We start from the raw sequence: 27,905 nt of genomic DNA on the forward strand, positions 1-27,905 counted from the left end.
TTGCTCTCATTTGCATTTTCCTCATCTTGGCCACCTGTCTTATCTTTGTCACTCTGTGCAAGCCAGTGGTTCTGGACCATTCTTTCCATGGGCCACATGAGTGCATGCCTTACCACCCAGAAGATGTCAGTGAGCCGCAGCTTAGGCTCTGGAAGCGCCTGGGCTCTCTGAGACGTTCCATACATAGTGTGAAGCGCAGCCGTCCCGTTTTCCAAGCCCATGAAACTTACTCAAGAAAAGCACCAGTTAACCAGAACTGGAGCATCATGGAATCAACTGAAATGTGACTTGGCCATTCTTTCAATGGTTTGCTGCAGAAATGTTTCCATTTCACAAACTGTTAATTATCTCAGATGAGCCAAATCCTTCTGGAAAGTCAAAGAGTGTCTAGAATAGCAATGCTTAATAGAATTGAAGCAAGACTGCAGAAATGAAGAAACTCCGTGCTATGCATAGACAACTGGGCAGTCTGTGTCCTTCTGGCTCTGTTTCTCCCACAGGCATCTTTTCCTACAGCTCTTAATTCCATGAGAATGAAATATTTTGCCAAAGATAAAGAAGAATAGCTATGGCTCAGTTATCTGATGAATTGTTTGCCGAAGATATGGAGCAAAGACTTTTCAACAATTTTAATTTTGATTCCTGAGCTTTGGCCCAAATTAGCTATGTGTAACTGACGTCCCTTTTACATTTCCGAGAATTTTTAAGTACCACTACTTTAGATATACTACAGGTTTATAGTAGCCACTGAATGATGATCTATGAAGTTACTCTACAGAAACAGAACTACACCAGAGTTTGAACAGCTACTTTTAAAACTTGCTAGCTAAACTTGCAAGTTAACGATAACCCAAGAATTTTGCTACCATTATTGTTACACTTTTTTGAACAGGAATAATTCATCTTTGTTTCTCAAAAGTAGCCAAAATAGTACCTTTAACTACTTTTCATTCAGCAATATGAGGCATAACACTATATGATGTCATATCCCCTCCCCACATTAAGTGATGCCACACTATATAATCATAAAAGTTACAGTTGCACTTAAAAAGAAGGGAAATTATTTCTTACTACATTTTCATAATACTCCTTTGTTTTGGCAGGAAAATTAATTAACTGCAAATGGCTAATGATATCTTGATGAAAGTAGGATAGGAATTAGCACTTCAAGGAAAATCGAATTATGTATGCCATTCCATATAGAAAGCAGTACTGCTAAAGTGTGCATAGTTACCAAAGACAAAAACTTTTCAAAAATATAAAAGATTCAAAATATTGCTGCTACATTTCTGCTCTTTGCCATACCTGGCTAGATATCACCATGCAAAACCTAGATATGCAATGCAATGACGTTTTTAAAAAGTTCTAAAATCTAACTGCAAATATGTTTTTTTCTTAAACAGAACTAAAATATCACAAGTTATACCCATAGGTCACTGTTTCTCAACCTGTGCATCCCCAGATGTTTTGGGCTTCAATTCTCAGAAATCCTAACAGCTGGTAAACTGGCTGGAATTTCTGGGACTTATAGGCCAAAAACATCTGGGGACCCCAGGTTGAGAACCACTGTCATAGGTGATACTAGTGCATCCATATTCTATACAATAATCACAACAGAAACAATGGACTTTATTGCAAAACAGCACTGAAACAGGGCTGTCATTTATTGCATGATGCTGCGAGCATCCCACTTGCCGTCTGCCTCCTCCCTGCAATGAAACAATGGGATTCACCTCCTCCCTGTACAGTAATATTTGGCTTTAATAAAATTAACACTTGCTGGAACTGCAAAATGGCTGAAGAAGAAGAAGAACTCCTTTTTGATGGCAATTCTGTGGGGAGATTTTAGTTATTTAAAATAAGCTTTCAAAGCAATGCTCGTTTTTGTATTATTATAAAGCAGGGAGTGACAGTACACAGGCAAAGAAGCTAAACTCCCCTTAGGTCTGACATTTATCTCCCTGTAGCATCCCTACTCCACACCCCTAGTATTTTTTCCATTCAAGTCAACTTCCAGTATCAAAAGTTGATTAAGGCAATAACCTACAGATGGAACTAATGGCAGGAGTGATAGGAAACAGGCATCACCTTTATATTACATCCTAATCTTTCACCTTCAGAAGGGAAGGTAAGTGACATACAAACATGTTCTTTTGATAGAAATTTTGTCCATAATACTGGAAAATCATTTGCCTTTTAATTATTAGTTGCTGCTGAAATGGGAAAGTGGTGAAAAATAAAATGTGAGGAACAGATGAGACAAATGAAATACAATTAATTGAAAATATGGTGAAGCTCTTCTTGAACTTTCTCATATCACAGATGCTATATATTAGTGACTAAGAAGCAACCTATGACTTCATCACATGACGTCTGGGCTCTGTCATAGGACGCTTTCCACATGGAGCCAGGACAGAGCCAGATGGAACCCATCACATGACACAGGGCTATTTCTGTCCTGGCTCTGTGTTGAAAGCATCCTACGATGGAGCCCTGAGAACATGAGAGGTGTCCCATGTCCTGAAGCTGTTCCCCGGCTTCAGGACCTCAATGTGATGAGGTCCCTAGTATGAGACTGCCATAAGATCCATGGAAACATATGGTCTAAGCTCTTAACTCATCAAGGTTCAATGTGCTCAAATGTCTTATTTGTTTGATAAGTAAAATGTATGCTTTCAAGTTGGGATATTTCTAAAGAGACAGATACTAAAATGGTCTGACCACACTTCCACTTCTATGGTTTAGAACACAATGATATAGTGGCTATATATGCAATACTGTGCTATAGACTCTAATGGTCACTAGGGCCTGTCAAAGAAAATTGCTTAAATAGGATAAACACACACATTTGCAAATGCATTTAGAAGCTTAAAGAGGTCTTTGGACACTGCAAGAATGAAGAGTAAGTGCACAATAAAAAGAGGTTCATATGTAGTGCCAATGAAGAACACGTGTGGGTCAATTAATAACAGTATGTGGCAGTTTTATATTGTCTTACTATGCTCAGAAGTGCTTTAGACACATTTGTCAGTGTTCCTTTTAACAGCTTGATGAGGCAGATCAGTAATATTAGCCCCATATTTCAGATGTAGGGTTGAGGTTTTCAAATTCACAGGGAAATAATAGTAGGAATAATTTCTGATTCCTAGTTCAGCTACTAAAAAAGTAAGCTATGTATTTGTGTTAGACATACGTGACTGAATCACTTAATTTTATCTCCCCTCCATATTGAATTGTGTCAATCCCAATTTGCTCTGGCAAAACTTTTAACATCCAGAATGTTTAAGCTTTCCTCTTGGCACCCAAACTGGGACAGAGGAGAACACAATGAGGTTATTTTTTTACAGAAATAATAATACACTGAGATTTTTGGTCATAGATCCCTGAATTTGTATAGCATGGCATGAAGTAGCAATACCCCTGTATAATAGAACAATTACTCAGCACGCACACAGAATACTAAGGTAGCTGAAGAATATCTAACGAATCAATTTCGGTAACTAAATCAGTCTCCTATCTTCCTAAATGCTTTAGAACACGACAGCTCCTCATCTGGATCCAAAGAGAATATCAAGTACAGAACATTAGTAGCTCATGGTGCCAATCACTTAAGAGGATTTATGACAAACGCTGGCAAAACACAAACTTTAAATGAAAGCAGAACATACCTCCCCTGACTCGGCTGTAAAATTGATTTTAAACTAAAAAGATTATTGAATTGTCTGTTCCTGAATTTATTTTGTGACAACTTTTATGTTTGCTTTAATGCATTTGACTTTCTTTTTGTTTTGGCTAGAGAAGTAATCTCTCCAATTTATTAAAGTGAGTTTCACAGGACCCTCACAGGTATTCTCTTCCTTTTCTTTCCAAAGAATTTCATTTAAATGAATATCTTATTGCAGTCTTCAGGAAACCTTGGATACTAGGTTCAATTTTGGTTTTTTTATTACATTGCTCCTTATCACTGACTCTCATGTTAATATCAAGAAACAATCAGATACGTTACTGCAAAAACAAAGCAAATCTTGAAGCATTTATGCCATTTCCCTACAAAATCATATTTTGATGTGCTGACATTTTTTAATTTTAAAACCACTGAAAGGGCCTAATCAACATTATGAAACAGCTGCCTTACAAGTTTTATTGGTATGGGGATGGAAGTGGGAGAAAAAAAACTTTGAAAAAACAAGGAACTCATTAAAATCAGGGTAGATTTGATATCAGAGTCAGTCCTGCCAGCAGAGAGTAGTGTTTCCTAGGGGGACGTTGGGCTCATGGGAGGCACATCTGACTGTTCCTTAAAGATAGGTTTTTCTATTATAGACAAGGAGTTATGGGTGAAATGGTAAAACAGGAGATTAATACAACAGGATTGGAATCTGTAACCCTATGGATATTTACTGCAACTTTCACAATCCCTTTGCAGTATTGTTAATGGTCAGGGATTCTGGAAGTACGAGTAGTAAAGGTAAAGATTTTCTCCTGACATTAAATCTAGTTGTGTTTGACTCTGGGGTTTGGTGATCATCTCCATTTCTAAGCCGAAGAGCCGGCATTGTCTGTGTTGGCTTCAGTCAGGGCCAGATTTAGGACAAATGAGGCCCTGTGCTAGTTAAGTTCTGAGTCCCCTTACTTACTTGGACTCTGAAGGAGGTATGCCTGGTTGGCCTACACTGCCTGCTTTGTGGCACACTCCCATAGACTATCAACTCTATCATTATGTCTGGAATAGCTCAGAACACCTTCAAATGTAGAATTGCACTACATAAGCAAAATCCATCATAAAAAATATATTGGCAGGAAGATTCCCCCCCCCCCCCCCCCCGGGCCATCAGGGCCCAGTGCTTAAGTACAATGGTAAATTTGGCACTGGCGTCAGTAAAAAAAATGGCCGTGATGGAACCTCAGAAAACCATAGAAACAATGTGAGCGCCTGCATTCTTTCACCAACTCTTTCTGCCATTCATTCCACGAAGAGCTAGGTTTAAAAATAAAAGAAAAATAAAACAAGAAAATGAGACTCAGAATTATTCTCTCCCAATTTCTTCCTAAAAGCTGCTTTGTACACTTGCTGATACATTCATACTCTGTTGAGGACATTCTTGTAACCTCAGCCAGTATATGACTGAAAGCAACTCTGTTCAGGACACCTTCTCAAAGACTCTAAAACTGGCTTTTTAAACACTGTGTTATTCAGAAGCAACTTTAGGGACCCATCTACTTGCCACACTAAAAAGAAATCAGCAATACCACCTACACTTCTGGAATTCAGGGATCTCCATATTACAATATGATTGTTTCTATGGCCCATGCTCCATCTCCTTTATTCTGCATTCATTTTCTTTCCACCTTCTCCACACTCTTAATCTCTTGAGTTGATATTGAATCTATTCACAATTTTCCTCATCTTAGTCTTTCCCAATCTCTTTGCTTCTACTATTTCTAACTGTCTATGCTTCCTATTCTTAGACATTCCAATAATATCCAAATGAGCATGTGACTGCAAAATACCACAAAGTACAACTTGTAATAATATCCTGGTACAGAACCATAGGTTAGGGTCATAGCTACCTAATGTTGTATGCTGTGTCTCCAGCCCAGACCAGGAAGGTTAGAGCAGACAAGTGTCTCCTTCTCTTCCCTATCCCACTAGATCTTACTAAAAAGAAAGGTTTAGTTACATGCCTGTACTATGCTGCTGTAGTCTGGGATGTCTTCGGGGACAGTAGCTTCGTAACTGCTCTGAAGAAAGTAGGGTCGGTTGTCATTAACATCCAGCACAGTGACATGCACAGTTGCTGTCCCAGTTCTCCGTTTGCCTGTGGGGCCATTATCTGTAAAAACAAAGCAGTCCTTGTAAGTGCCTAATATGCAGGGGAGAAAGTCAGTTCTACTGATTGAACACCGATAAAAAGCAGGAAACTCTGAAGTAATTCTGAGTAAAGTACTCCAGACATCTCTTGGCCCATTTTTTCTACAGCAATCAAATGACCTCCTCCCAAATTTCATTACTGACTTCACCATTGAGCCTACACTTGCTGGAAAGGTGTCACTCTTGCAGTCTTACATGCCTACACTTCTTTCTTCTTGGGGGGGGGGGGCTTTACTTGGTGATGGCCGGTAAACTTTATGTCTGCAGTGTCAAATTCAAGGCAAGCTTGATATCTTGCATTTATCTGGTTTCACTGCAATGGCAATGAAAAATATTACCAAAAACAGGATAACCTGAAGGATGGCACAGGATGATGGCACAGCCTGATGGATATGTTTTTTGGCTCCAGCATGAATAGCTGAGAGTAGATTTATAATAGATTTCATGTACAACGTGAGATTGTATCTTCTTAGGATATTCTGTACTTATTAAAATAAATTAAAAAGATGGTTATTTTATTTTAATCAGTACAGTGTATGTTTACTGAGGTCTTCAGATCACATGGCCTGGTGCTGCATTTCATGACCTGGACCTTCTTGCTGGCCTTCAGGATAAGGAAGAGTCTGCTTTGACAAGTGTTTACAGTGTTCACTCACTTATTGTGTGGGTTATGTTCCAGGACCACCCACAATAAGTGAAAATCTGCGAAGTAGGGATGTTATTTTAATTTTAATATTTATACATTTTTTAAATAGTTAGGTGGCTTTTCTCCCCCTTGCAAGCCCCAGGGAGCCAGTGAAGCCTTTCCTACTAGCGCGGTGGGCCCCTTGCTCCGTTCCCGCCATGTTGCTCTGGCTGCCTCTTCCCCTGCAGTCAGGGAAGAAGGAATGCTGCTCCGGCTCGGTGAATGAGCGAACAAGGGAGGGTGAGTGAGGGAGTGAGGGCGTGCGGCAGCAGCAGCAGGAGCCTAGAAGAGGTGGCCAGGCTCCTAATGTCACCACTCCAGTTGGGCCATGCCGGGAAACATGGAGGACTCGGAAGAGGGGGTGGGACTCATGGAGGACTCCGCTCCCTCTTCTGAGTCCTCCACGTTTCCTGGTGTGGCCCAGCTAGAGTGGTGGCAGAAGCAGCCTGGCTGCTTCTTCCAGACTCCTGCTGCCACTGCATCATGGCCTCACTCTCTCACTCTTTCACCACCATCCTCCCCCCCTTGCTTGCTCATTCACCGGGCCGGAGCGGCATTCCTTTTTCCCTGGCTGAAGGAACAGAGGCAGCCAGAGCTGCATGGCAGCCACGAAGCAAGGGGGCAGCAGCAATGGAGTAAATAAATAAATAAATTTCCCGTGAAACAGCGAGTCCGCAATAAGCAAACCATGAAGTAGCGGGAGAACACTGTATATGATAATATATATATATATTCTCATTTTCTTGAGCTGATTGTGTTTTTTAGTTGAATGGTATAACTTGTTCAACTAGGATGCTTAGTGGATTGTGCCTAATGATACTACCAGGGGCTTCTCCGTGTAAATTGGATCATTTCCAGAGCCCATTACTTGTAACACCACAAGGTGTGGTCATGCCTAGTTTTCAGATTGAGACTCTGAGATCTTAAGATCTGGGATTGTCCCAGGCTGGCAATCCTAACGTTTACTGTCATTATGATATAAATTGCAAAGTGCTTCATTAAATAATGTACAGGTTGAGTACCCCTTATCCAAAATATTTTTGGATATTGGACCTCCCCCCCCCCCCCAAGATTTTGGAATACCTGCATTTGCATATATGTACATAACGATATATCTTGGAAATAGGACAAATTTAAACAGGAAATTCATTTGTTCTTCCTATACATCTTACACACATAGTGTGGTGGTAATTTTATACAATATTTGTAATAATTTTGATTATGAGACAAGGTTCGAGTACATTGAGACATCAGGAAGCAAAGGTGTCTCTCAGCCACCCAGATTGACAATTTCAAGTTCTAGAGTATTTCAGCAAAAATAAGGGCATTTCTGGCTGAACCAGATATAGCAGTGACATGATTGTTTGGATACTACTGATAATAGTGAATCCAATAGACCCCTTACACGTATTACATCAAGGAAAGTCCCAATTTCTCTTGCTTATGTGTGAGACTACAATGGAGTTGCATCATGCATATATCTACCAACATTTCACAGAGGAAAGCAAGGCTATGTATGTAGCATCAGAGGGTGGCCAAGGTGGAAAGAAATATGTAATGAGGAAGAACACACCAGTCAGGCGTGGCAGCAGTGTGCTTTTGCTTGAGCCTAATGGGAAAGGCAAGATCCTACCCGTCATCTCCGGTCTTCCCTGCCATGTTAACTGAACGTAAACCTTTTTTTAATACTTTGAACTTAGTTTGTAGCAATTGAAGTAAGCTGAGTAAAAAGGTGGGAAGTGTGAGGCACAGAAAGAATCTGGAGTATTTTAAAATTAGTTGAAAAAATGGGAAAGCAGAGGATTAATTTAGAAACTGTCCTTGCCAGATCAGGACAGTGGGAGGCCACACAAAATAACATGTGGTGCTGCGCAGACCAGGGAAAAGTGAATTCTTGGTAGCAGGTCTCTGTTTTTGTGCAATAGAATGGAAAGCTCAGAATAAACCCTGCTGGCCAGTAATTATGATTCATTGACAATTAAACAAGATGAAATCTTATTTTTGTCCAAGATCACAGAGTAATCTTTTGAAGAGATTAAAATACATGTGAAGCCCAGAAAATGGATAGCAAAAACTGAAGATGCTTGAAGACAAAAAACAAAGTTCAGTTCTGCTCTATATAAGTAATATGAAGATTGAGACTTACTAACTGAACTTGGGTGAAAATTTTAGTAATGGTAACAAAATACCATTCCATTAATAAACTTTATTTTTTAACCCACCTTCTCTCCCCGAAGGGACTCAGGTCGGCTTCCAAAAAATTAACTTTTTATGATTTCTTTGCATACAGGCCCTTCTTGCCATCACACCCTAAGTGAGGCAGAACAGAATGCACACTCAGTAGTTAATTGAAACAAAAGTCCTCACCAATGGCCTCCAGTATGAGTGTGTAAGATGGCATGGTTTCTCGATCAAGGTTGACGACTGTCCTGACTACTCCATCTCTAAAACCAACACTGAACTTTCCATCCTGATTCCCACCTATAGAAAGAAAAGGAAGAGAAAAAAAGAAGAGGAGAAAAAGATGATTTCAACAAACAATGGGCGGAAAAGATAAGCACACTTATACAATACTTATTTTATTTATTCACACACACTTCATTTTGGCATTTCAACCTGAGATACTAAAATTAAGCCACATGAAGCAAATTTATATTCCTGGTTCCTTCATTTCTAGACATATCTAGTTGTAGGTGTATATCTGGCTGGATTGGACAATACTATCTATACATACATTATGTTATTTCACAGATGTAGTGTTCGAAGTGAATGATTATAAGAATGATCCTACCTTCTTGTGGCACCTGAAAAGTTTTAAATATTCAGCACTAGCTTTGTGTTAATGATGATGGGAGTTGTGCAGCCTTCCACTTGTTACAGAAATGCAACTCCCAGCACTTTTTTGCTGTTGTGTTTTCCTAGCTAGGGCTGACGGGAATGACTATTTGCCAGTATCTGAATGGCTGTACATTTCTCACCCCAGGTCTAAGACTTAGTTGCAAATAGAACAGACGTAATCAGTTGATGGAACATACCATAGATAATGACTACCTTTGAGTTCTCACTGATTTGACTGAGACTATTTAGGAAGCTAAATTCAAATTCTTTTTTTACATTTTAGTTTCTCATAAAACCATAGTTTTTGAATTTTCTAAAAATATTTGGCCTTTTTACAATCTTATTATTTTCATCTTTTTTGGCGTGGGAGCTCTGAAAGCTAAATAGGTGTGAAACTGGTTTCAATCTGTAGGATGCAAAGACATGCACATCCTTAATGGACTGGGTTCTGCCAGTACTGCCTAAAACCTTTACAAAATATAAATTTATTGAAGAGTTCAGAGTGGATTGTGTGTGGGAACGAGTCTCAGATTTTTACCTAAATTCCATTTTTAAATACATGCTGAACAGAAAATATTCAGGTTCCAAAGACCAAATGAAGACCCTCCCCCCACCCCAAAAAATGCATCTCTGCCAGAGTTGCTTTATTATGCAAATGATAAAATTAAACTCTAATTGCTCTGTAGATTTTTCATGTTGTGAACTAATATAGCTTCCTTTTATCCATATTAAGTATATTCACTCTTGGAGAAGGCTACTATCAGGATATTTATTATTGGTAAAACTGACAAAGCCACATGTGAGTATTCCTTGTACAAAACAACCCCTATGAAATTCAACAGGCAATTTGAAGGCTCTTTTTCTCTGTTTCTGTTTCTGTTTTGCTCTCTCTCCCACACACACACACAAACACACACACACCGAGATACACAAGATGCATGGTGTCTCTGCAGACTCTGGGCAGCAGAGGGCGAGAATGGACAATTTTTGGAGCCTTTGCAAATAATGTATGTTACACACCGGATGGCTAGTCCATGTAGACACTAACCCATTTTAAAGTAGAAACCAGCAAATAAAATGTATTTATTTAGCATAAGATCCAGCCAAAGTTGTAGGCAGAAAATCAGATTTTGAGAAGCCACTCTTATTACCCTAATTCAGGCAAACTTTGTTTAGGGAGACCCTGTGAGGAAATAAAGAGTTGACTATTTTAGAGTAAAATGTGTACATTAGAATGCTGCATGCAACAAACAATGACATGTATGGTGTTCTGTGCACCATGACACCATGGGCAATTGCTCAAAGATGTTGAGCAGGGTGGGGAAAATATGGTCCATGGGTGACATGCAGTTTTTTCAGGTTTCCCTAAAACTCACAAATGCTCTTTTTTAACCCCCTCCCCCTTCACACCCAACATTTCCTAGAATATAGGTGAGGAAAGAGAAGCCTGCAAGTGTTATTTTTGTGGTAATCAGGATTTAAAAATCCATATTAAAAATGCCAACTTTACCCCCTCCCTGAAAGGTTTCCAAATTATTTCGTTTCAAAAGCCCTCCAAATGCCCCAAATGATCTTTGTGGTTGTAGAGGGCATTTCCACATGTTTGATGCCCTCCAGTGCCTCCTGTGTTTGAAAACAAAATATGGTGCTTTTTAAAAAAAAAGAAAGAAATAAGGTAAAGGTAAAGGTTTCCCCTGACGTTAAGTCCAGTTGTGACCGACTCTGGGGTTGGTGCTCATCTCCATTTCTAAGCCGAAGAGCCGGCGTTGTCCGTAGACACCTCCAAGGTCATGTGACCGGCATGACTGCATGGAGCGCTGTTACCTTCCTGCCGGAGTGGTACCTATTTATCTACTCACATTTGCATGTTTTTGAACTGCTAGGTTGGCAGGAGAAGAAATAAATACTTTTCTCAAATTGTCTCAAAAATGCTAAAGGCCCAGAAAGCACTTTCCAAATGCCGCAGTGTTCCATAGAATGTGTTTGGGGAGGAGGAAGATAATATTATTTGTGGAAAAAGGCACAGTTTTCAAAGGTATCTTGAAGGGCTAATGAAGGGCCTGCTCTCCCAGTTGCCCACTCCTGCCACCCTTCCCCTTAAAACATTTGAGATGATCCAAAACACAGAGAAGTTCCATGGAGGATCAGTGTCACCATCCAGTCCTCTACAGTTGCTTACCACTGATATAGAAAGTTTTAGAAAGAGCCTTGTTTAATAAGGCTTATCTCAGATCTCTATCATCATATTTCTGGACCTGTTTTGGAAGCACTGCCCAATATACTAAGTCATCCTTTTATGCTGCAAACATCACATGCAAGCTATACAACCAAAGTAAATGAAGACACAATCCTGAAACATCTACTAAAACAGTAGCTCTTTATAAAGGAATGCCTGTTTTCATGCCTTTGTCTACATCAGAATACAATGTACCTGGCAGTGGCTACACATCACCAAACACTGCAAATGAGTTCAGCCACAATGCCTTTCTCAAACTGTCATATCCACATTCACCAGACATAAGGCAGCTGATGACTCTTTCAGTCTGATGAGGCATAGATAATTCTCAGGAGCAAACAACCCAAAACAGTTCTGCTATCATTTGCAAAGCATCATAGGAAAGCATATGCAAATCCCCATGCAAATTAGCCTTGCAAACCTAACAACAGGATGAAAAGCCCCTTTGGCTGTCACATTTGCATACATTTTACCTATACTCAGCATCGCAGTGCCAAACCATATTGCTGGTAGGAAAGGGTGGATGGGACGTCTTGTTCACAGACCATGAAAGAAATGCTACTTCAGATGGAAAGATAGAGAAAAGGAATTGAGTTGGAGGAGGAATTGGAACTGCTATCACCCATTGCCAGCATGTATGGAGGAGAAGAGAGAACAGAAGGCACCTCATAAGAGATGGAGAAGAATTAGGTGATGGCCACTTTGCATGTTGTAAAAGGGAGGAAGATGATGGGGCACTGAGTCTTGAATCAACCAGGATTTTATACAGTGGTTATAGGATTTGATACCATTAGAGTGTCACCCACCTCAGCCTTTGGGATGGGGCTAGCTATACATTTGGGGGGGGGGGGGGGAACAAAAGAAGAAAAACAGAGTGCTCTCCACTACCTGTAAGCTAAGTATCTTATAATTCCAAGGTGTGTCAACAGCTACATAACCTGTTAGAAAGTGTTGGTACCTGTAATGAAATAGCTGAGCTCAGCATTGAGACCTGTATCCGCATCAGTACAATTCAAACGAACCACTTTAAAATCACGAGGTATATTTTCTGGAAGCGACACGTTGTAGACGACTGGGAAGAAGGTGGGGTTCTCATCATTCACATCTAAAACTACAAGAGAGAATATGATCAAGGCTGACTCTGGGTTATGCCCACAAGCTTTACCAAGCATTCTTAAAAAGCAGGTTTGACACCACTGCTGGTTTTCAATATTCAGTTTTAACATTTGGATTACCATAGGGCGTCAACTAGGGAACAGATTTTTTCCAGACTGGCTGTCTTGTAAAGAAAGCCTATTCAGGAAAGCAGCAGAGTGGGGAATACAGTTAAGTTGGCAAAAGGTTAAAAGATGTGGGAAGACCTGCACATCCATTTTTTAAAATACATAACAACCCCTTATTCCTATATATTTGAAGCAAAAGGATATCCCCTTCCACCAGCACATGGCAAAAATGGAAATAACAGAACAGAATCCCTTTCCTAGATGGGCAGCAGACTGCATTTTTCTAGAAAATTTCTGAAATCAAGCACGTGCTAAGGTACAATATGTAAACACACCAGGATGGAGATATCAACATATGCTAACAATAATCACAGTGATTCTAATGATACAATTAATACACAAGCATTCAAAGCATTATCAGGTGAGCAAAGCCAATAGCTTCTAATGAAAAATTCTTACACTTTGACAGTAGCATGACAGTTGCAGAAGAACTTCTTCCTAAGTGGCTGGCTCCGTTGACATTGCCACATAATAAAGTTTCCAAACTGAATTATATAACAGTGTAGTGGAGCTGCTGAATGATAAATGTATAAGTATTGGCAGACAAAGCCTTTTCTATTTAAACAAGCCTCACCAGAATAGAGGGATATGCAATTGGATGTGATGTTTTCAGTATGCAGAATGCATCTCAACTGTTTTGAGGGTTTTACAGATAAGGTCTTAAAAGTTATGTATGGTGTAATGTTTTATAAATATTTGTATTCCACATTGTTTTGGGCACTATCTTTTAATTTATATCATTAGCTACCTTTACGTTTTAGGAAGAAATGGGATATAAACCAGTCAACCTAAAAATACATAAATATCAGGCCATTTGTAATGCCGCAACTCAGAGATGGTGTGGCAAATTATTTCCTCAGCCTATCAGAGATGCCACCATGTCAATGTTCCTGAATATGGTTATTGTGGTGGTGGTGGAGTCCCATAATTTAACTTTACAGAAATATACATATAGAACACCCAGCTTATTTTCTAGCTGATTGGCACCACAAATAGTCTTCAAATAGTTGAAAAATAAGAACACTACCAGCCTGATATCTTTCAAAGTTTTTTGTTGTTATTGTTGTTACTTTTTGTCATCATCACAGCACTATATGATATGCACCCCAAACTAATAGATATTTGGAAGATATTAGAAAGTCTCTGCACGCACTGTTGGTTTGACAGGGGCTGGTCAACTGGATTATCAGAGAAACTGACATATAAATTGAGGGCAGCAAAAGGGGAATGTGAAAAAGACAAGTTGACTGCAGTGAGGCATCTGTTCATTTTATTTGCAAACAAAGACTCATTGCTGCACAACCCATCTGTACAAAATGTGAAATTCTGGAAGAGTGATTTTTAACTGTTGAACTTTCTTTTTCCCATAGGCTTAAATTTTGATGGATTCCCACACTGTGAATTAACTTTTTCTTCTACAATGTCTTGCAGAACTGTTCATCGCACAATGATTTTCCCCCTTAATGATGTTGTGCTACAACCTGGAATTGAACTGGATTTAATTGGCATTGTTATGATTTAATGTACCTCAGATACTCAATGATATGTAAAAGCAGACTTATTGAGGCACAAAAACGAAGTAAATAAAAACCTCTACCTTAACATGTGAGCAAAACCAATTTGTGCGTGTGTGCGTGTGTAAGCGAGGGAGTGTGTGTGTTTGACAGTTAACAATATGTTGAGTTCAGTAGAGGGAAAAGGAGAGGAGTGAATAGGATTAGTGATAGCACAGAAAGAAGTGTGTTACAACTGCTGCTGACAATAATACTAAATATTTTCCCAGTTCATGGGAAATACTTTTCCCAGTTGCCAACCATTTCAAACATTTCAAACATAACCAGCTTTTTGACCATTCATTAACAAGTGAAACATACAAATTGCGTAGTGATTTTAATGATCTGATTCCCTTCACCACCTCCTGTGCAGAAAAGTCTTTCAAGCATTATAAGAGAGATGATATTATATATACTCATGCATAAGTCTAGACAATTTGACCAAAAAAACCCTGTGTCAATTTATCCAAGAAGTCAGTTATATACCTGACTTCTTATCATAAAAGGAGCAATTTTTTGAAGAGAATGGAGAAGGGCAAGAGCTTAGACTGTCCTGGGAGAACCTAAAAGGAGCACCGACTACTTCTACTCTACCTTTTTGAATTCCTGTGTGAGGAATGGTAATTGTGATAAGGGGGCCATTGGTCCCCTGAGACAGCATTGGTGTTTCCCTCTCTCTCTGTGGAATTATCCTTGGCTTATCAAAATCCATAATTTTGGCCCCCAATCTTGCCCTCAACTTATTCATGAGGCTGACTTATACATGAGTATATAAGGTAGTCATCTTTAAATAGCTCCAAAGCTGACAAATGGAAAACGAGGTAAGCTTGTTTTTTGTTGCTCTGATAACAGACCCAGACCAATGGACTGAAGTAATAAGAAAAGAGATTCTAACTTAAACTTAGGGCCCTTCCAGACAGGCTCTATATCCCAGGATCTGATATCAGGTTTTCTGCTTTAAACTGGATTATATGAGTCCACACTGCCAGATAATCTGAGATAAACAGAATACCTGGGATCAGATCCTGGTATATAGGGCCTGTCTGGAAGGGCCCCTGGAAAGAACTTTCTGACAGTAGGAACCATCTGACAGGAGATACACACATTCAGAAGGTAATAGACACCTTTTAAGGAAGATTTTATGAGGTTGGGTGGCCACCTGACTGAGATGTTCTAGCTATCAGTTCCTGGACTTGTAAGAGATAGACTAGTTGCTCCTTGGTGTACTTTCAAGTTCTATGATTCCACAATAAGAACCAAAACATTGTTCTCATAGAGTCATGGAATCACAGAGTTGGGAGAGACCACAGTCCAACCCCCTGTCAAGCAGGAATACACAATCAAATCACTCCTGATAGATTACTACTTAGCTTCAACCTCACTCCGAGGCAGTATGATCCACTGGCAAACAGTTCTTACAGTTAGGTGGAATCTCTTTTCCTGCAGCTTGATTCCATTGGTCCATGATCTAGTCTCTAGAGCAGCAAAAAACAAGTCTACTGATGAGGACATCAGTATGACATCCTTTCAAGTATTTAAACATGGCTATCATATCCCCTTTCAACCTTATCTTCTCCAAGCGAAACATTCTCATCCTCAGCTCCTTTAGCTTGGCTTTATAGGGCTTGGCTTCTAAACTTTTGCTCATTTTGATTGTCCTTCTCTGGACACATTTTAGTTTGTTAATATCCATCTTGAATTATGGTTCCCACATTTGGGCACAGTGTTCTAGGTGAAGTCTGACAAGTGCAGAATAGAGTGGGACTATGACTTCCCTCAATCTTGACAATATACACGTATTGATGCTAAGTTTTGACACACCCAGTCATACTCAAAAGATATCTGAAACATGGGGGAACAGTGATAATGTAACAGCATGCAGAGTGCTTTGGTCCTTCAATCACCTCGGACAGTGAGTGTGCTGGTAGAACTCTTGGATGGCACTCCGGCATCACTTGCAATCACCCGTAGATAGTATTCAGCAATCCTTTCCCTATCTAGCACAGCTGTGGAGTTGATAAGACCACTACTGCTGTTGATGACGAAGTCCATCCTAGGCATGCCTACCTGCATGCGGTACAAAACTTGACCATTTACATCTTCATCAAGATCAATAGCTACCACCTAAGAGAGAAATAAAAAAAATGAAGCACAACCGCTGGGTGAAATTCTTCTTAATGAACCTAGAGTCCCCAAAGACTAACAGCCATTTTCACGAGCATTCAATGTTACATTAAGTGAGTGTTTTAAGGACTGTCCTGACTTGGTTTCTATAACCTACCTCCAGTATTTAAATCCTTACTTTTTAAAGACAGACCATTTTAACTCAAGCTGTGCAGCTGTAATGACACAGGATGGCAGTAAGCATTTCTAGTACAGAAGAATTCAAAATGAGCACTTTTCTGTTTAGAGATAAATCTACTTCCAAAATATAGGGATAGATCCTGGAGGTTGGCATTTGCCTTCCTTTATGACTGAGATAGTTTGAGGTGCCCAAAGTCACACTGTGGGTTTCCACAGCTGTACCAATAAAACATCAATCAATTGAGCGCCTCAAGAAGTGTTGCCAGCATCATTTTGACATGGAATGTTTTATGTTCACAATACACTAGAATCTCAGAAAACAGTCCACAACTCCCATAATCCATTCTTTAAAAAAAAAAATCCCAGTGCACAATGACTGAATTCTTTTCAGTCAGCATAAGGCCAAAATAAAAACAAACAAACAAACAAACAAAAAGACAGCTATATGTTCACCTGAAAAACAGATGATCCTGCTGGAAGACCTTCAGGTATCTCAGTGATAAAAGGTAAATTCTGGAAGGTAGGGTCATTGTCATTGAGATCCAGCAAGTTGACAAACACCGTGGCACTGCTAGTGGCCCGTAGTGGTGGTCTACCTCCTGCAGAAAATAAAGGAATCACTACTGGAATTCCAATAACACCAAGTTACACTGAAAATAGTAAAGCAGTATCTAAAAATTTGTCCTAATTGCTGCTGCTCAGTCGTTTAGTCGTCTCTGACTCTTCGTGACCTCATGGACCAGTCCACGCCAGAGCTCCCTGTCGGCTGTCGCCACCCCCAGCTCCTTCAAGGTCATAATTAACCTCCCTAAACTGAGAAAATAGCACCAACCTGTCCAGTCCTCTTTGGATAATTGACAATTTGCCTTCAAGGAAAAATCAGCCTTGGAAAATGTCAATGTGATAACAAAACAGTGAAAACAAATTGCCGGAATCAAAAATTACAAGGCATTATTTATCTAACATTGAGCAATTTAAATTATAGCTACTTTTCCTCATAACACAGTTATTTAACAGACTATAGAGTAAACTTATACTTTTATCAAAAGTATACATTACATTGGAATGTGGAAGATAACTTTTTATAACTGAGTAAATTGCCAATTAACTGAATGTAAAGGTGCAATTGAAGTAATCATACGGTCGGTGACGGAGACTACAATCTTCCTCATGAGCTCAGCTTCCTGGGGGTTTGGGTTCTCTCTGTCCAATACAACTCCAGTTGTGCGAATTTTCCCTGTAGTGTTGTTAAGGCTGTAGAATTTATTTGGTGGTCGGATGCTGTATACAAGGGAGCCGTTTTCTGCAAGGTCTGGGTCAAAAGCTACTACCTGCAGAGATCAAGAGAGCAATATTATACCCGTGTAAGAAGAGATGAAAAAATCCTCTTCAAGTATATCTGTGTAGAGACCTCTAAACTATAACATAAAGTAGAAAATATGGGGATTAAAAAGCATTGTTTGGGATTGCACTCTGTTGTGTTTCTGCAGGCAGTGTAGTCTCTCATGGATGAAACTGTCCTCACTTTCTCTTCTGATATAGCAGCAGTGTAATCACGGGAGTGTTATTAAAATAATGTACAAGCAAAGCAGAATTATTAAAGGCATCTAAATAAATATTCAGCCCATCTGCCTTGCATGGGATTGCTCTGTGTGACACTTCAACTAAGTCGTCCGGCCACGTAGTTTTAAGGAACATAATACATTTACCTTAGAATAGCATTTATACTTACCTACTGGAAACAGCTCTTATGGTACCAATGAGGTTTATTTCTGAGTAAACATATTTTAACTGATAACATTTCTATGAAAAGTCATTGTATAGTCCTTCTTCTATTTTATTGTGGCCAGAAAAAAATGAATCAAAAATTGGAAAAACAGAAGAGGCATCATTAACGGAAGTCAGAGTCATATGACTTTCCTACCAAAGTTCAGAAATAAAGCAGATACAGTAAAGACAGCCTTTGGAAATTTCTACACTATCTTAAAATGATTTTGTTGGAATTAATTTTTTATTTCTTTTATGCATAATAGATAAGAAAATGGCCCCACCACCAAAAAATAGTTTAACACCAGCAGTTTTTCATCTTCCAAGTTGATAGAATTCGTTTATTCTTTATTTAAGGAAGTATATATTGCATTTTGCCTATTTAAAGGGCAATTTATTTAGATAAAAGATTATATACTACATCTTAAGTTAAGTATCCCATCTCAACAAGATTTTAAACAAAAACATAATAAAACAACAATAAATTTGGCCATATACATGGAAGTACATTTAAGTGGTAAAGGTAGTGATCTGAACAAACTATCCTGAGTACCGACCAGAGGATTTCTGGAAAACTATGTAGGTTTGCTTTTTTTTTAGGGGGGGGGAGGGGTTAAACCTGTGCTATTTCCTGCTAATTTGGGGGTGGGAGAGGGACTCAAAATTAATAAATGAAAAACTTTCATTGTTCCTGACATTCATTCAGAATTAAAAAAAAATTAAGATTGACATCCCTACTTTGAGATGGTAAAAAGATAGTTGAATTTATTCCAATGAATCAACATCTAGGACTGAAAAATGGAATAGATTGCTGGAATTCTGATGAGGACTTGATGGCTTTTTAAATTCATTATATTATTTTAATCATATAGAAATATTTGATCAGCACATCCACAATTGATTGCATGTGTTATTAAGCTGCAATACTTCAAGTTACCTACACATCATTCCCAAAACAAACCAAAGTACAAAGAGCCAGAGCCATGTCAAGATTGATGGTGTACTGAAAAAGGAAAAGCTTGTTTATGGATGGAGAGCTCAAAGGCCAGTTAAGGTAACTGAGAGTTAATTTCTTTATAGTGAACTTGGACTGGAGCCCTTTGCTATTTCCCCTCCTCCCTAGAAGATTAATGTTTCATTATGGTATTTTTTTTTAACACGGTCTTTCTTGTTTGATGATTTTGTGGATTCTCTCCGCTTTACCCTCATTTATTTTCTGTTTCACGCCCGTCATTTTTCTCCTGGTGTGATGGAGAATAATTCTCCCTCTCCCTCTTCTTTTATTTTGCCAGAGGGATTTGAAAGGCTTTAAATCAATGCCTTTCAGAGAGGTCCTTGAAGGAGGTCGCAAGCAAGGCTGAGAAAGTAGAAATTGGCCACAAATTTTACTTTAAAAAAATGCAACCCTAACACACACATACAAAAGAAGAGACCATGTAATGGTTGCAAAGTATAGGAGCTCAGAATGTAAGTACTATGTTCAGGAGCTGTGATCTTATCCTTCCCAAACACATTGGCAGTGAGCACACAGGTGAAGGCATAGCATTCATGGCATAGGAAGTAGACATGGGCAAATTCCTTGGAATCCTTGTTAATCGTAATAAAATCGTATCTATTTTGGGTTCCGAACGGGGTTCCGAGGTGGTTTGGTGATTCTGAATTAACCTTCCAATTTGAAGCATTGGAACCCATTTATTTAATGGCATCAGAAAACCTTCGGATATATGAGAAAGCGTTTTTAATTCAACCAAAATTTGTTTGCAGGGAAGAGCAGCCTAGCCTGGGGTTGCCTCCTTGTCCAATCAGTGCTGAATCTTGGCAGAAAGGGAAGAGCATTTTCATCCGGGCTTAATGACAGCCCCATAGAAAGCAACCAAGTCCTGAGCGTTTTCCCTCCTGGCTGGGGCTAGCCACAGATTTAATGGCAGCCCCATAGAAAGTAACCAAGTCCTGAGCATATGGGGTCTGCATATTTTAAGTTGGGGTTGCAATACATTTCTGACAGGCCAGGGCCAACAGAAAGGAAGAACGAGAAGGAGGAAGAAAGGAAGAAGTTTCCTCTTCTGAGCTGGACCATGTTCCCTGGAACTTTGATGTATCTGCTTGCCTTAGAGATAGAAAAGGGAGGGGACAAGGAAGGCTTAGTTGGGGACCTGGCTTTGAGACTTGTGGGGCAGGGAGAGGAAATATCCCTCCTGCCTGTGTGTTTGGGTCTTTCCTTCCCTTTCCGTCTAGTGGGTCCATCCCTCCCTCATCATCTTGTGGGTGTGTTCATCTTTCCTTTTCTTCCCATCTAAGGTTTTCCCTTTCCTTTCCATCCTGGGAATCTGTAGATCTTTCCTTTCCTTCCCATATTGGGAGTCTGAGGATCTTTCCTTTCCTTCTCATCTTGAGAGTTTGGTGGTCTCTCCTTCCCTTCCCATCATTGGAGTCTCAGTTTTTTCTCCTTTCCTTTCTATTTTGAGATCTAAAGTCCGTCTTCTCTTCTCATCTTAGGAATCTGGGGGTCTTTTCTTTCCTGCCCATCTTGTGAGTCCAGGAATCTTTCCTTCCCATTCCATCTTGGGAGTCTGGGGTGGCCTCTCATTCACCCCTCTCTTCATCACGTTGGATCTTTGAGACATTGAGAGAGGCATAGAATCTAGATTTGACTCTTCTTCTCTTTTACCTATTTTGCCTCCCCACTCCAGTGTCCCACTTGTGCTTCATACTCCTCCCTTTTTGAATACCTCAGTATGGTGCTGACATATCTACCCATGAAAGCACGGGCCATGAGAGTTTATTTCCCTTTGAATTCTTTGCATATAGGAGGAGAGAGATTACTATTATTTTATTAATAAAATAAAATAATGATTTATTATCAGTAAAGATTTGATTTGTATACATATTTTATATATATGGGGTTGCACATAAATTTCTTACACATCTTTTAAAAAACACTATATGATGCCATTCTGGAGAGTCTGACTACCATTCCAAGTGAAACATGTCAGCAACTGAGAAAACAGCACAACTCTACTGCCCATGAATTTCGAAGACTGACGTTGTTCAGGGTACCTTGATTTTTAATTGAGGAAATGAGAAATGTCTTTTATTGATAAGTTTCCAGATAATCCAAAGGTCCCATGTAAAAATATTTGAAAGCTGTCAATATGTAACTGATTGAATAAGCCACCATTAATAAGAACCCGACTCTTTCCGGCAGCATGACTAAATTTGGATGACTATTCATTATCGAACTGGGAATAAATAACACGTATTTCATATTTCATAATCCTATTATATAGTGGAATTTTGTATTTTCCTTCTACATGTAAGCATATAATCAGCTGAACAGCCCTTCATTTTGAGTCCATTTGTATCATTAAGCATAAGTCTACTCAAATCTCTGTCTTCTCCCTAGTAGTGTTTAAATGCCTTCCAATCTATGGATCTCAGTTTCAAGCAGTATCTTTTGATTCATCTTTATTGCCTTACAATATGGTTTTTCAGGTAAAAGACATTCAGAAGCAATTTAGCTGTGCTACCTTTGTACAGTATTAACATAAAACCACAAAAGAACAATACCTTTATTGATTAACTGAAATGTGCTAAACAGTTTATGCAAGCTTTCAAAGACCCACTGCCTTATTCATCAGGCAAAAGATGTTTAAAAATCATACAGGAGAAGAAAAAAAAGTGAGAGTGTTGAGATCACAGGCCTACATTTTATATTGCCAATTTGTAAGCCACTCTGAGTCCCCTCCAGGGTATAAATATAATAAATAAATTATTAACTATCATATGTTTCTGTTGTTCAGTTGATCTTGATGAATCTCATTGTAGGCAAAGGCCACTCCACCTTTTTGGCCCTGCGAGAACTGAGAGAAAGAACTGTAAAATTTAAAGTCCATCAGCAGCAGAACTTCGTGTAAGGAAAAAATGAAGAAGCCATTGGAGAATTGAAAGCTTGTATGAAGTGTTTTGCACATTTTGGTTGGTCAAAAATGTATTGGTCTCTTATGGATTTTGTTTTATTTTGCTACTACTGATGGTTTTCAGTATTACCATGAATTAGCTAAAGTGTAACTGCTATAGTCTCTATGAGGTCCTCAGTCAGTGTCATCCCTCCTCTCCTCAGTTTTTCCTGCCCAAAAGCTATCATTCTGGAGCTTCTCTGCCAACACCACCATTGGAATGATTGGTCCTCTTTTACTGATGTAGTCATTATCCTGCAACAAGGTGGACACATCTTAGGGCGTATCTACACTGTAGAATTAATGCAGTTTGACACTACTTTAACTGCCATGGCTAAATGCTACAGAATCATGGGGTTGTAATTTTACAAGGTCTTTATCCTCCTTTGCAAAAGAATACAGAAGCCTCACCAAACTACAAATACTAGGATGCTATTTCACTGAGCCATGGCAGTTAAAAGTGGTGTCAAACCATAATAATTTTACAGTGTAAATGCGCTCTTACTCTAATGTCTCTATGGATGATTCAATTAGGAGTCTAAATGCTTGATAGAGTTGTAGTTTCTGGTATTACTCTCAGTTTTCCTGACACAATCAGACCTCCTTACAGCATTATGTTATGCGTAAGTGAGAGAGAAAAGAATGTGATTAAACCACTGCAATGCTCTTTTACTGTAGAAGTTTTAAATCACTAACACAACAGAGCAAACATCTTTATCTTCAAAAAACAAATAATCATTAGTAACTGTTAGCAGTACACAGATCTATACAAAACAAGTTTGTTTGTTACATTGAAAACAAAAACAATTATTTTTACATATATTTCACCACATCCAAAGGGACAGAATGATATCAGTGACTCCCAAGTTTTACATTTAGGTTCACTGGTGGTACAGAGCCAAGGATGTGTGTATGTTCTTAGGATATCAAAGGCATAACAAAAATAAATCTCAAAAATTTGTGGCCTTTAGGCCAGGTGTTGGGTGGCATCATCATAGTAATTGGCAGCCATTGTTGCTATGAGTTATGGGTACAAAACAGCATTCACCTCTTACTTATTGCACCATTGCTGTTGTGATATTTGTTTTGGTTTTGTGAATGCCATATTTTGCACTCTATGCATAAGTTCCTGGACTGGGCATTGCTTAATGAGTTCAACTAGGTACATATTGTTAACTTTACTTATGCCAGTGTTAGCTTTGCTGGTTGAGATATATTTCCAAAATAATATTTTGCTATACAGTGTTCCCTCTCTTATTGTGGGGGTTACATTCCAGGACCACCCACAATAAGTGAAAATCTGTGAAGTAGGGGCGCTATATTTATTTTAATATTTACACATTATATTAGTAGTTAGGTGGCTTTTCTCCCCTTTGCAAGCCTTCTTCCTGCGCTTCTTCTTGGAGGCATCCTCTCTGGTGCCTGCCAGTTTCCCTTTTGCACATACTCCTCTCTCTCGTCAACATCCAGAGTGGCCTGGCTGGATGCTGGCAAGAGGGAGGGCACATGCGCAAAAGGGAAACTGGCACCTTTTGCACATGCGCCACCGCTCAGAAAAAAACGTGAAGCAGTGAGGGAACAAAAAGTGAACTGCAAAGTAGGGAGAAAACACTGTATATAGCAACCCCTTCCCCATATCCTTTGTAAATAAGTCTATTTTAATCTGACTGTGCCTGTGTTTTATTCTTGGAACCACCTGGTGTTAGATTTATGACATCATGCATGCTGCTGGAATTGCCATGGATCTTGGAGAATCTGGCAGTGTCTGGTGGGGAAACCTGTTGCCCCATGCCCTCCATAGTTTTCCCCCTACCTCATTTGATGGAATGGGAGCTGGTGGCCTCTGTCACAAAACCACAGAGGAACTGGCATATGCTGCCAAAGACAGCCCCTTCTGATGAGGTCATAAGTCTTGACTATTTGGTCACACACTACTGTTTAAAGTGTTTATCTATGGCTCCAGATGAAAGGGTGCTAGTTTAGTCCATTGGCTCTTGGAATCTTAGGAGTTCAGTGTAGGTTTGAGTTTCATGATAAAAAATCACTTGCCAAGTTCTGTCCTATACTGGGAACTTTTGGGACTGATGACCCACCACCCTGGAAACATAATTATATTAGTGGTGCTATATGGCATTTAACATAGTACTTTAATCTTTCATTGCAATGGTCAAAGCAAAGGGAAAATCTATGTCAAGCATTACTAATTTAAAGTTGTAGCCTTACCATTCTGTTGCTGTTAAGATGATAAAGACAGGCAGAAGCAGAAAATTATGTAAGCTGTCGTTAGGTAGTTTGACTTAAACAACTATAACTGTGTAGTGCCTAGGGAGTAGCTAGCTAACTACAATAGGTAAAGCAAAATATATTTACAGAACTCTCCTTGAACTATGTGTTCTATGTTCTATATTCCATATCTACTTTTTATTTTAAATACTGGATGGGTGGACAGACAGAAAATTATTCTTTTGAACACCTACTGTTGTGACATCAGAGTTTGGCGGAGTCATCTCCACTAGATTGATGAAGTATGGCTCATCCTTCCATACTGGGTAGTTATCATTTATGTCCAACAAAGTGATGTTTACCTGAAAATAATCACAATTGCAAATTCAGGCTCTCAAAAGCAGTCAGTCTGTGTTAGCACTCTATACCTGCACTTGCAAGCTTGAATGATCTCTTTGTTTTGTTTTTGTTTTTACAGGTTATAAATGTCAGACAGGAACTTGATGGCAATGCCTGACAAGGTTGTTGCTCATGTCCATCTTGTAATGCACAATTTAGCTTTTTAGCAAAATATTGCCACTCAAGCTCCATTGACTCAGTACCAAATCTTATTCTTCGTTGTTTATTCTGAAAAAGGACGTGCTGATCTCCAGGGAAGGTTTCAGACTTTTGTGCTTCCATTCCCTGCTATGGTACAGAAACGTCTGTCTACAAGTACATGAGTCACAGCAAATAAATGAATTCAACTATTATTTTTCTAACCTCTGTACTTTCTTGATCCACTTCCATTATTGTTGTCCAGATTTTCACAATAGCCTTAATAATCTTTGTGTTCTTTTCTATATCCTTCCCAACAAGAAAAGGACCCCAAGTATGCTCTGTTCTTTTGACTGAATATAGAAATCTTGGGTATTAAGTTTCATACACATAACCACCTACTGATAGCAGGATTTAGCACCTAACTGTTAGTTCCACTCAAAAATGCTTACAGGGTTAAACACCAAAACAGTTTAGTGCCTTCACATCCCAGTCTAAAACAGTGTAAGGTTTGGAGCATGTTTGCAATTTCAAATGTATTGTATCAATTGTTTTTTTCTATTCTTTTTGGCTCTGTTATTGCTGCTACTATGCATATTAAACAAAGTCCAAAGGTGCTTAAAACAGACCTGCCCAGAAAAATCTATTCATCAAATCATTACAAAATCAAATTAGTTAGGGTTCACTTCTATACTATGCAACATGATCGATGAATAGTTAGACAATAGCCACCTAGGATTTCACCCTCAATGAACATGTTGGTGTGTTTCATATTATAGAGATATTATTGAATAGAGCAGAAAGATGGGAGATATTCTCTCTCAACATTGCCTTCTAAAATACTCTGTGCAAGAGAAACTGGGGGAAAATTGAGGTGTAGAATTTCACTTCCTCATCAGTGCTCTCTTGCAGTCTACTGGATCTACGTAGATGTGTGGATAGAATAGGAATTATGGTCATGTACTGTATTTCTGATGTAATTAGGGTGCTCTTGGAGGTTGGTGATGGAGTCAATTTGGTTTTGTGGTCCCAGAAAAGCTCAATATCCATGGTTAGGCTGCCCTATCAGGAATGACTCAGAATTTCAAGCCTCTCAAGATAGCTGTGAGTCTGCCTTACTCATGCTACGGGACACTTTTATAGGCTGGATGTTATATTTTGTGTACATTTTGCAAAATTTAAGTATTTGAAGTGTGAATACTAGGAGATGAAAAGGAAATAAGCATCACTGGTGTATTTGAGTTAGAAAATAAAATGTTAATAAGTCAGACAATTACTCTCACGCATGTTGTTGAAGGCTTTCATGGCTGGAATCACAAGGTTGCTGTGTGTTTTCCAGGCTGTATGTTCCAGAAGTATTCTTCCTGACATTTCGCCCACATCTGGCAGGCATCCTTAGAGGTTGTGAGGTATATTGGAAAAACAAAGCAAGGAAGGTTTTCATATCTGTGGAAGGTCCAGGGTGGGAGAAAGAACTCTTGTCTGTTGGAGGCCAATATGAGTGTTGTAATTTATCACCTTGATTAGCATTAATGGGTTTGCAAGCTTCATGTCCTGGCTTCTTCCTACCTGGAGGAGTCCTTTGTTCAGAGGTGTTGGACCAACCTGTATATTGCTTGAGAACACAGAAATTCTGGACCACTCTAACAACTATCATGTCAGACTACACAGAGAAGCCATTGAAATCCACGAGCATGTGAACAATTTTAACAGAAAGGAGGAAACCATGAAAATGAACAAAATCTGACTACCAGTATTAAAAACTCTAAAATCAGAATAAAAAATAAGGAATACCACTCTGAAAACAGAGGAATTCTAGACACAAATCAATCAGCAGCTAACACCTCCAAACAAAGGATTCCCCCAGGCAGGAAGAAGCCAGGACATGAAGCTGGCAAGGCCATTAATGCTAATAAAGGTGATTAATTACAACATTCACACAGATAAGAGTTCTTTCTCCCACTCTGGACCTTAGACAGAATATATCCACCAAATATATGCTAGATCCTCCCCTCACACGGGTTTACTAAAAAGGCTGTGGATTGGTTGCTAAAGTGGGTTAATGCCTCTTCACAATAAGGCAGGGTCTTTGACATACCCTGTGAGGAGAAAGCTGTAAGACCTCTATGGAAAAGACTTTCCCTGGCTTCTAGCATTTTGTAAAAATTTCGACCAGGTTCTAATATAGACATCAGTTAACAAAACCTCTGGAAAACATTACTTTTTAACAGTCTTTTTATTTCCACACAGCCTCCACATCTCCTTTTTCACCCATATCTGGGAGGCTTTTTAAAGCTGAATATTGATAGAATGCAGAAGAAGAGCTGGGGAAACACAAGCTTTCACGGACTGGTTGCAGCATCATGTCTCTTAAACAATGCAATGAGACTTGAGCTGGGAATGAATGGCATTCTGCTCTAACTGTTCCTACTGTAGCTGTGTCTGCCTGCCTACAACAGCAGCTGCCATCAGAATCTTTTACTGAGCATGCATGAACAGCACAACACAGAGAAAGGGGGAAACAGATAAGCCTGACAAACATGCTGGCTTTTTCTTTAAACCCATATCAATTTGGCAGTTTGGTCACTAGAGTGGAAATCATCAGAAAAACGGAGACTGCCTCAAGTTGCTTTTAGAAGATTCCAAGTGTT

General features: G+C 39.2%; 1 protein-coding gene and 1 long non-coding RNA gene across 4 annotated transcripts in view; one reads left to right on the plus strand and one right to left on the minus strand.

Annotated features, from left to right (window-relative positions):
- The window catches only part of cdh23 (cadherin related 23), a 669,485-nt gene that overhangs the window by 145,423 nt on the left and 496,157 nt on the right, over positions 1-27,905 (minus strand). For 2 of the 3 annotated variants that reach the window (XM_062976257.1, XM_062976258.1), the window contains exons 21-27: positions 24,968-25,079; positions 17,913-18,098; positions 17,225-17,370; positions 16,372-16,591; positions 12,590-12,742; positions 8,925-9,038; positions 5,686-5,834 (exon numbers count right to left, since the gene is read on the minus strand). In XM_062976257.1, the coding sequence (XP_062832327.1) occupies positions 5,686-5,834; positions 8,925-9,038; positions 12,590-12,742; positions 16,372-16,591; positions 17,225-17,370; positions 17,913-18,098; positions 24,968-25,079 (1,080 nt within the window). Of the gene's footprint in view, positions 1-5,685; positions 5,835-8,924; positions 9,039-12,589; positions 12,743-16,371; positions 16,592-17,224; positions 17,371-17,912; positions 18,103-24,967; positions 25,080-27,905 lie in introns of all 3 variants that reach the window. The other variant, XM_008106631.2, reaches the window with a different exon arrangement.
- Positions 301-14,516, plus strand: LOC134297763 (uncharacterized). Its single transcript, XR_010004634.1, has 2 exons — positions 301-2,128; positions 8,848-14,516. It is a non-coding gene; the product is annotated as an uncharacterized LOC134297763 (long non-coding RNA).

Source organism: Anolis carolinensis, chromosome 3 (genome assembly GCF_035594765.1).
Source record: "Anolis carolinensis isolate JA03-04 chromosome 3, rAnoCar3.1.pri, whole genome shotgun sequence".
Lineage (NCBI taxonomy): Eukaryota > Metazoa > Chordata > Lepidosauria > Squamata > Dactyloidae > Anolis > Anolis carolinensis.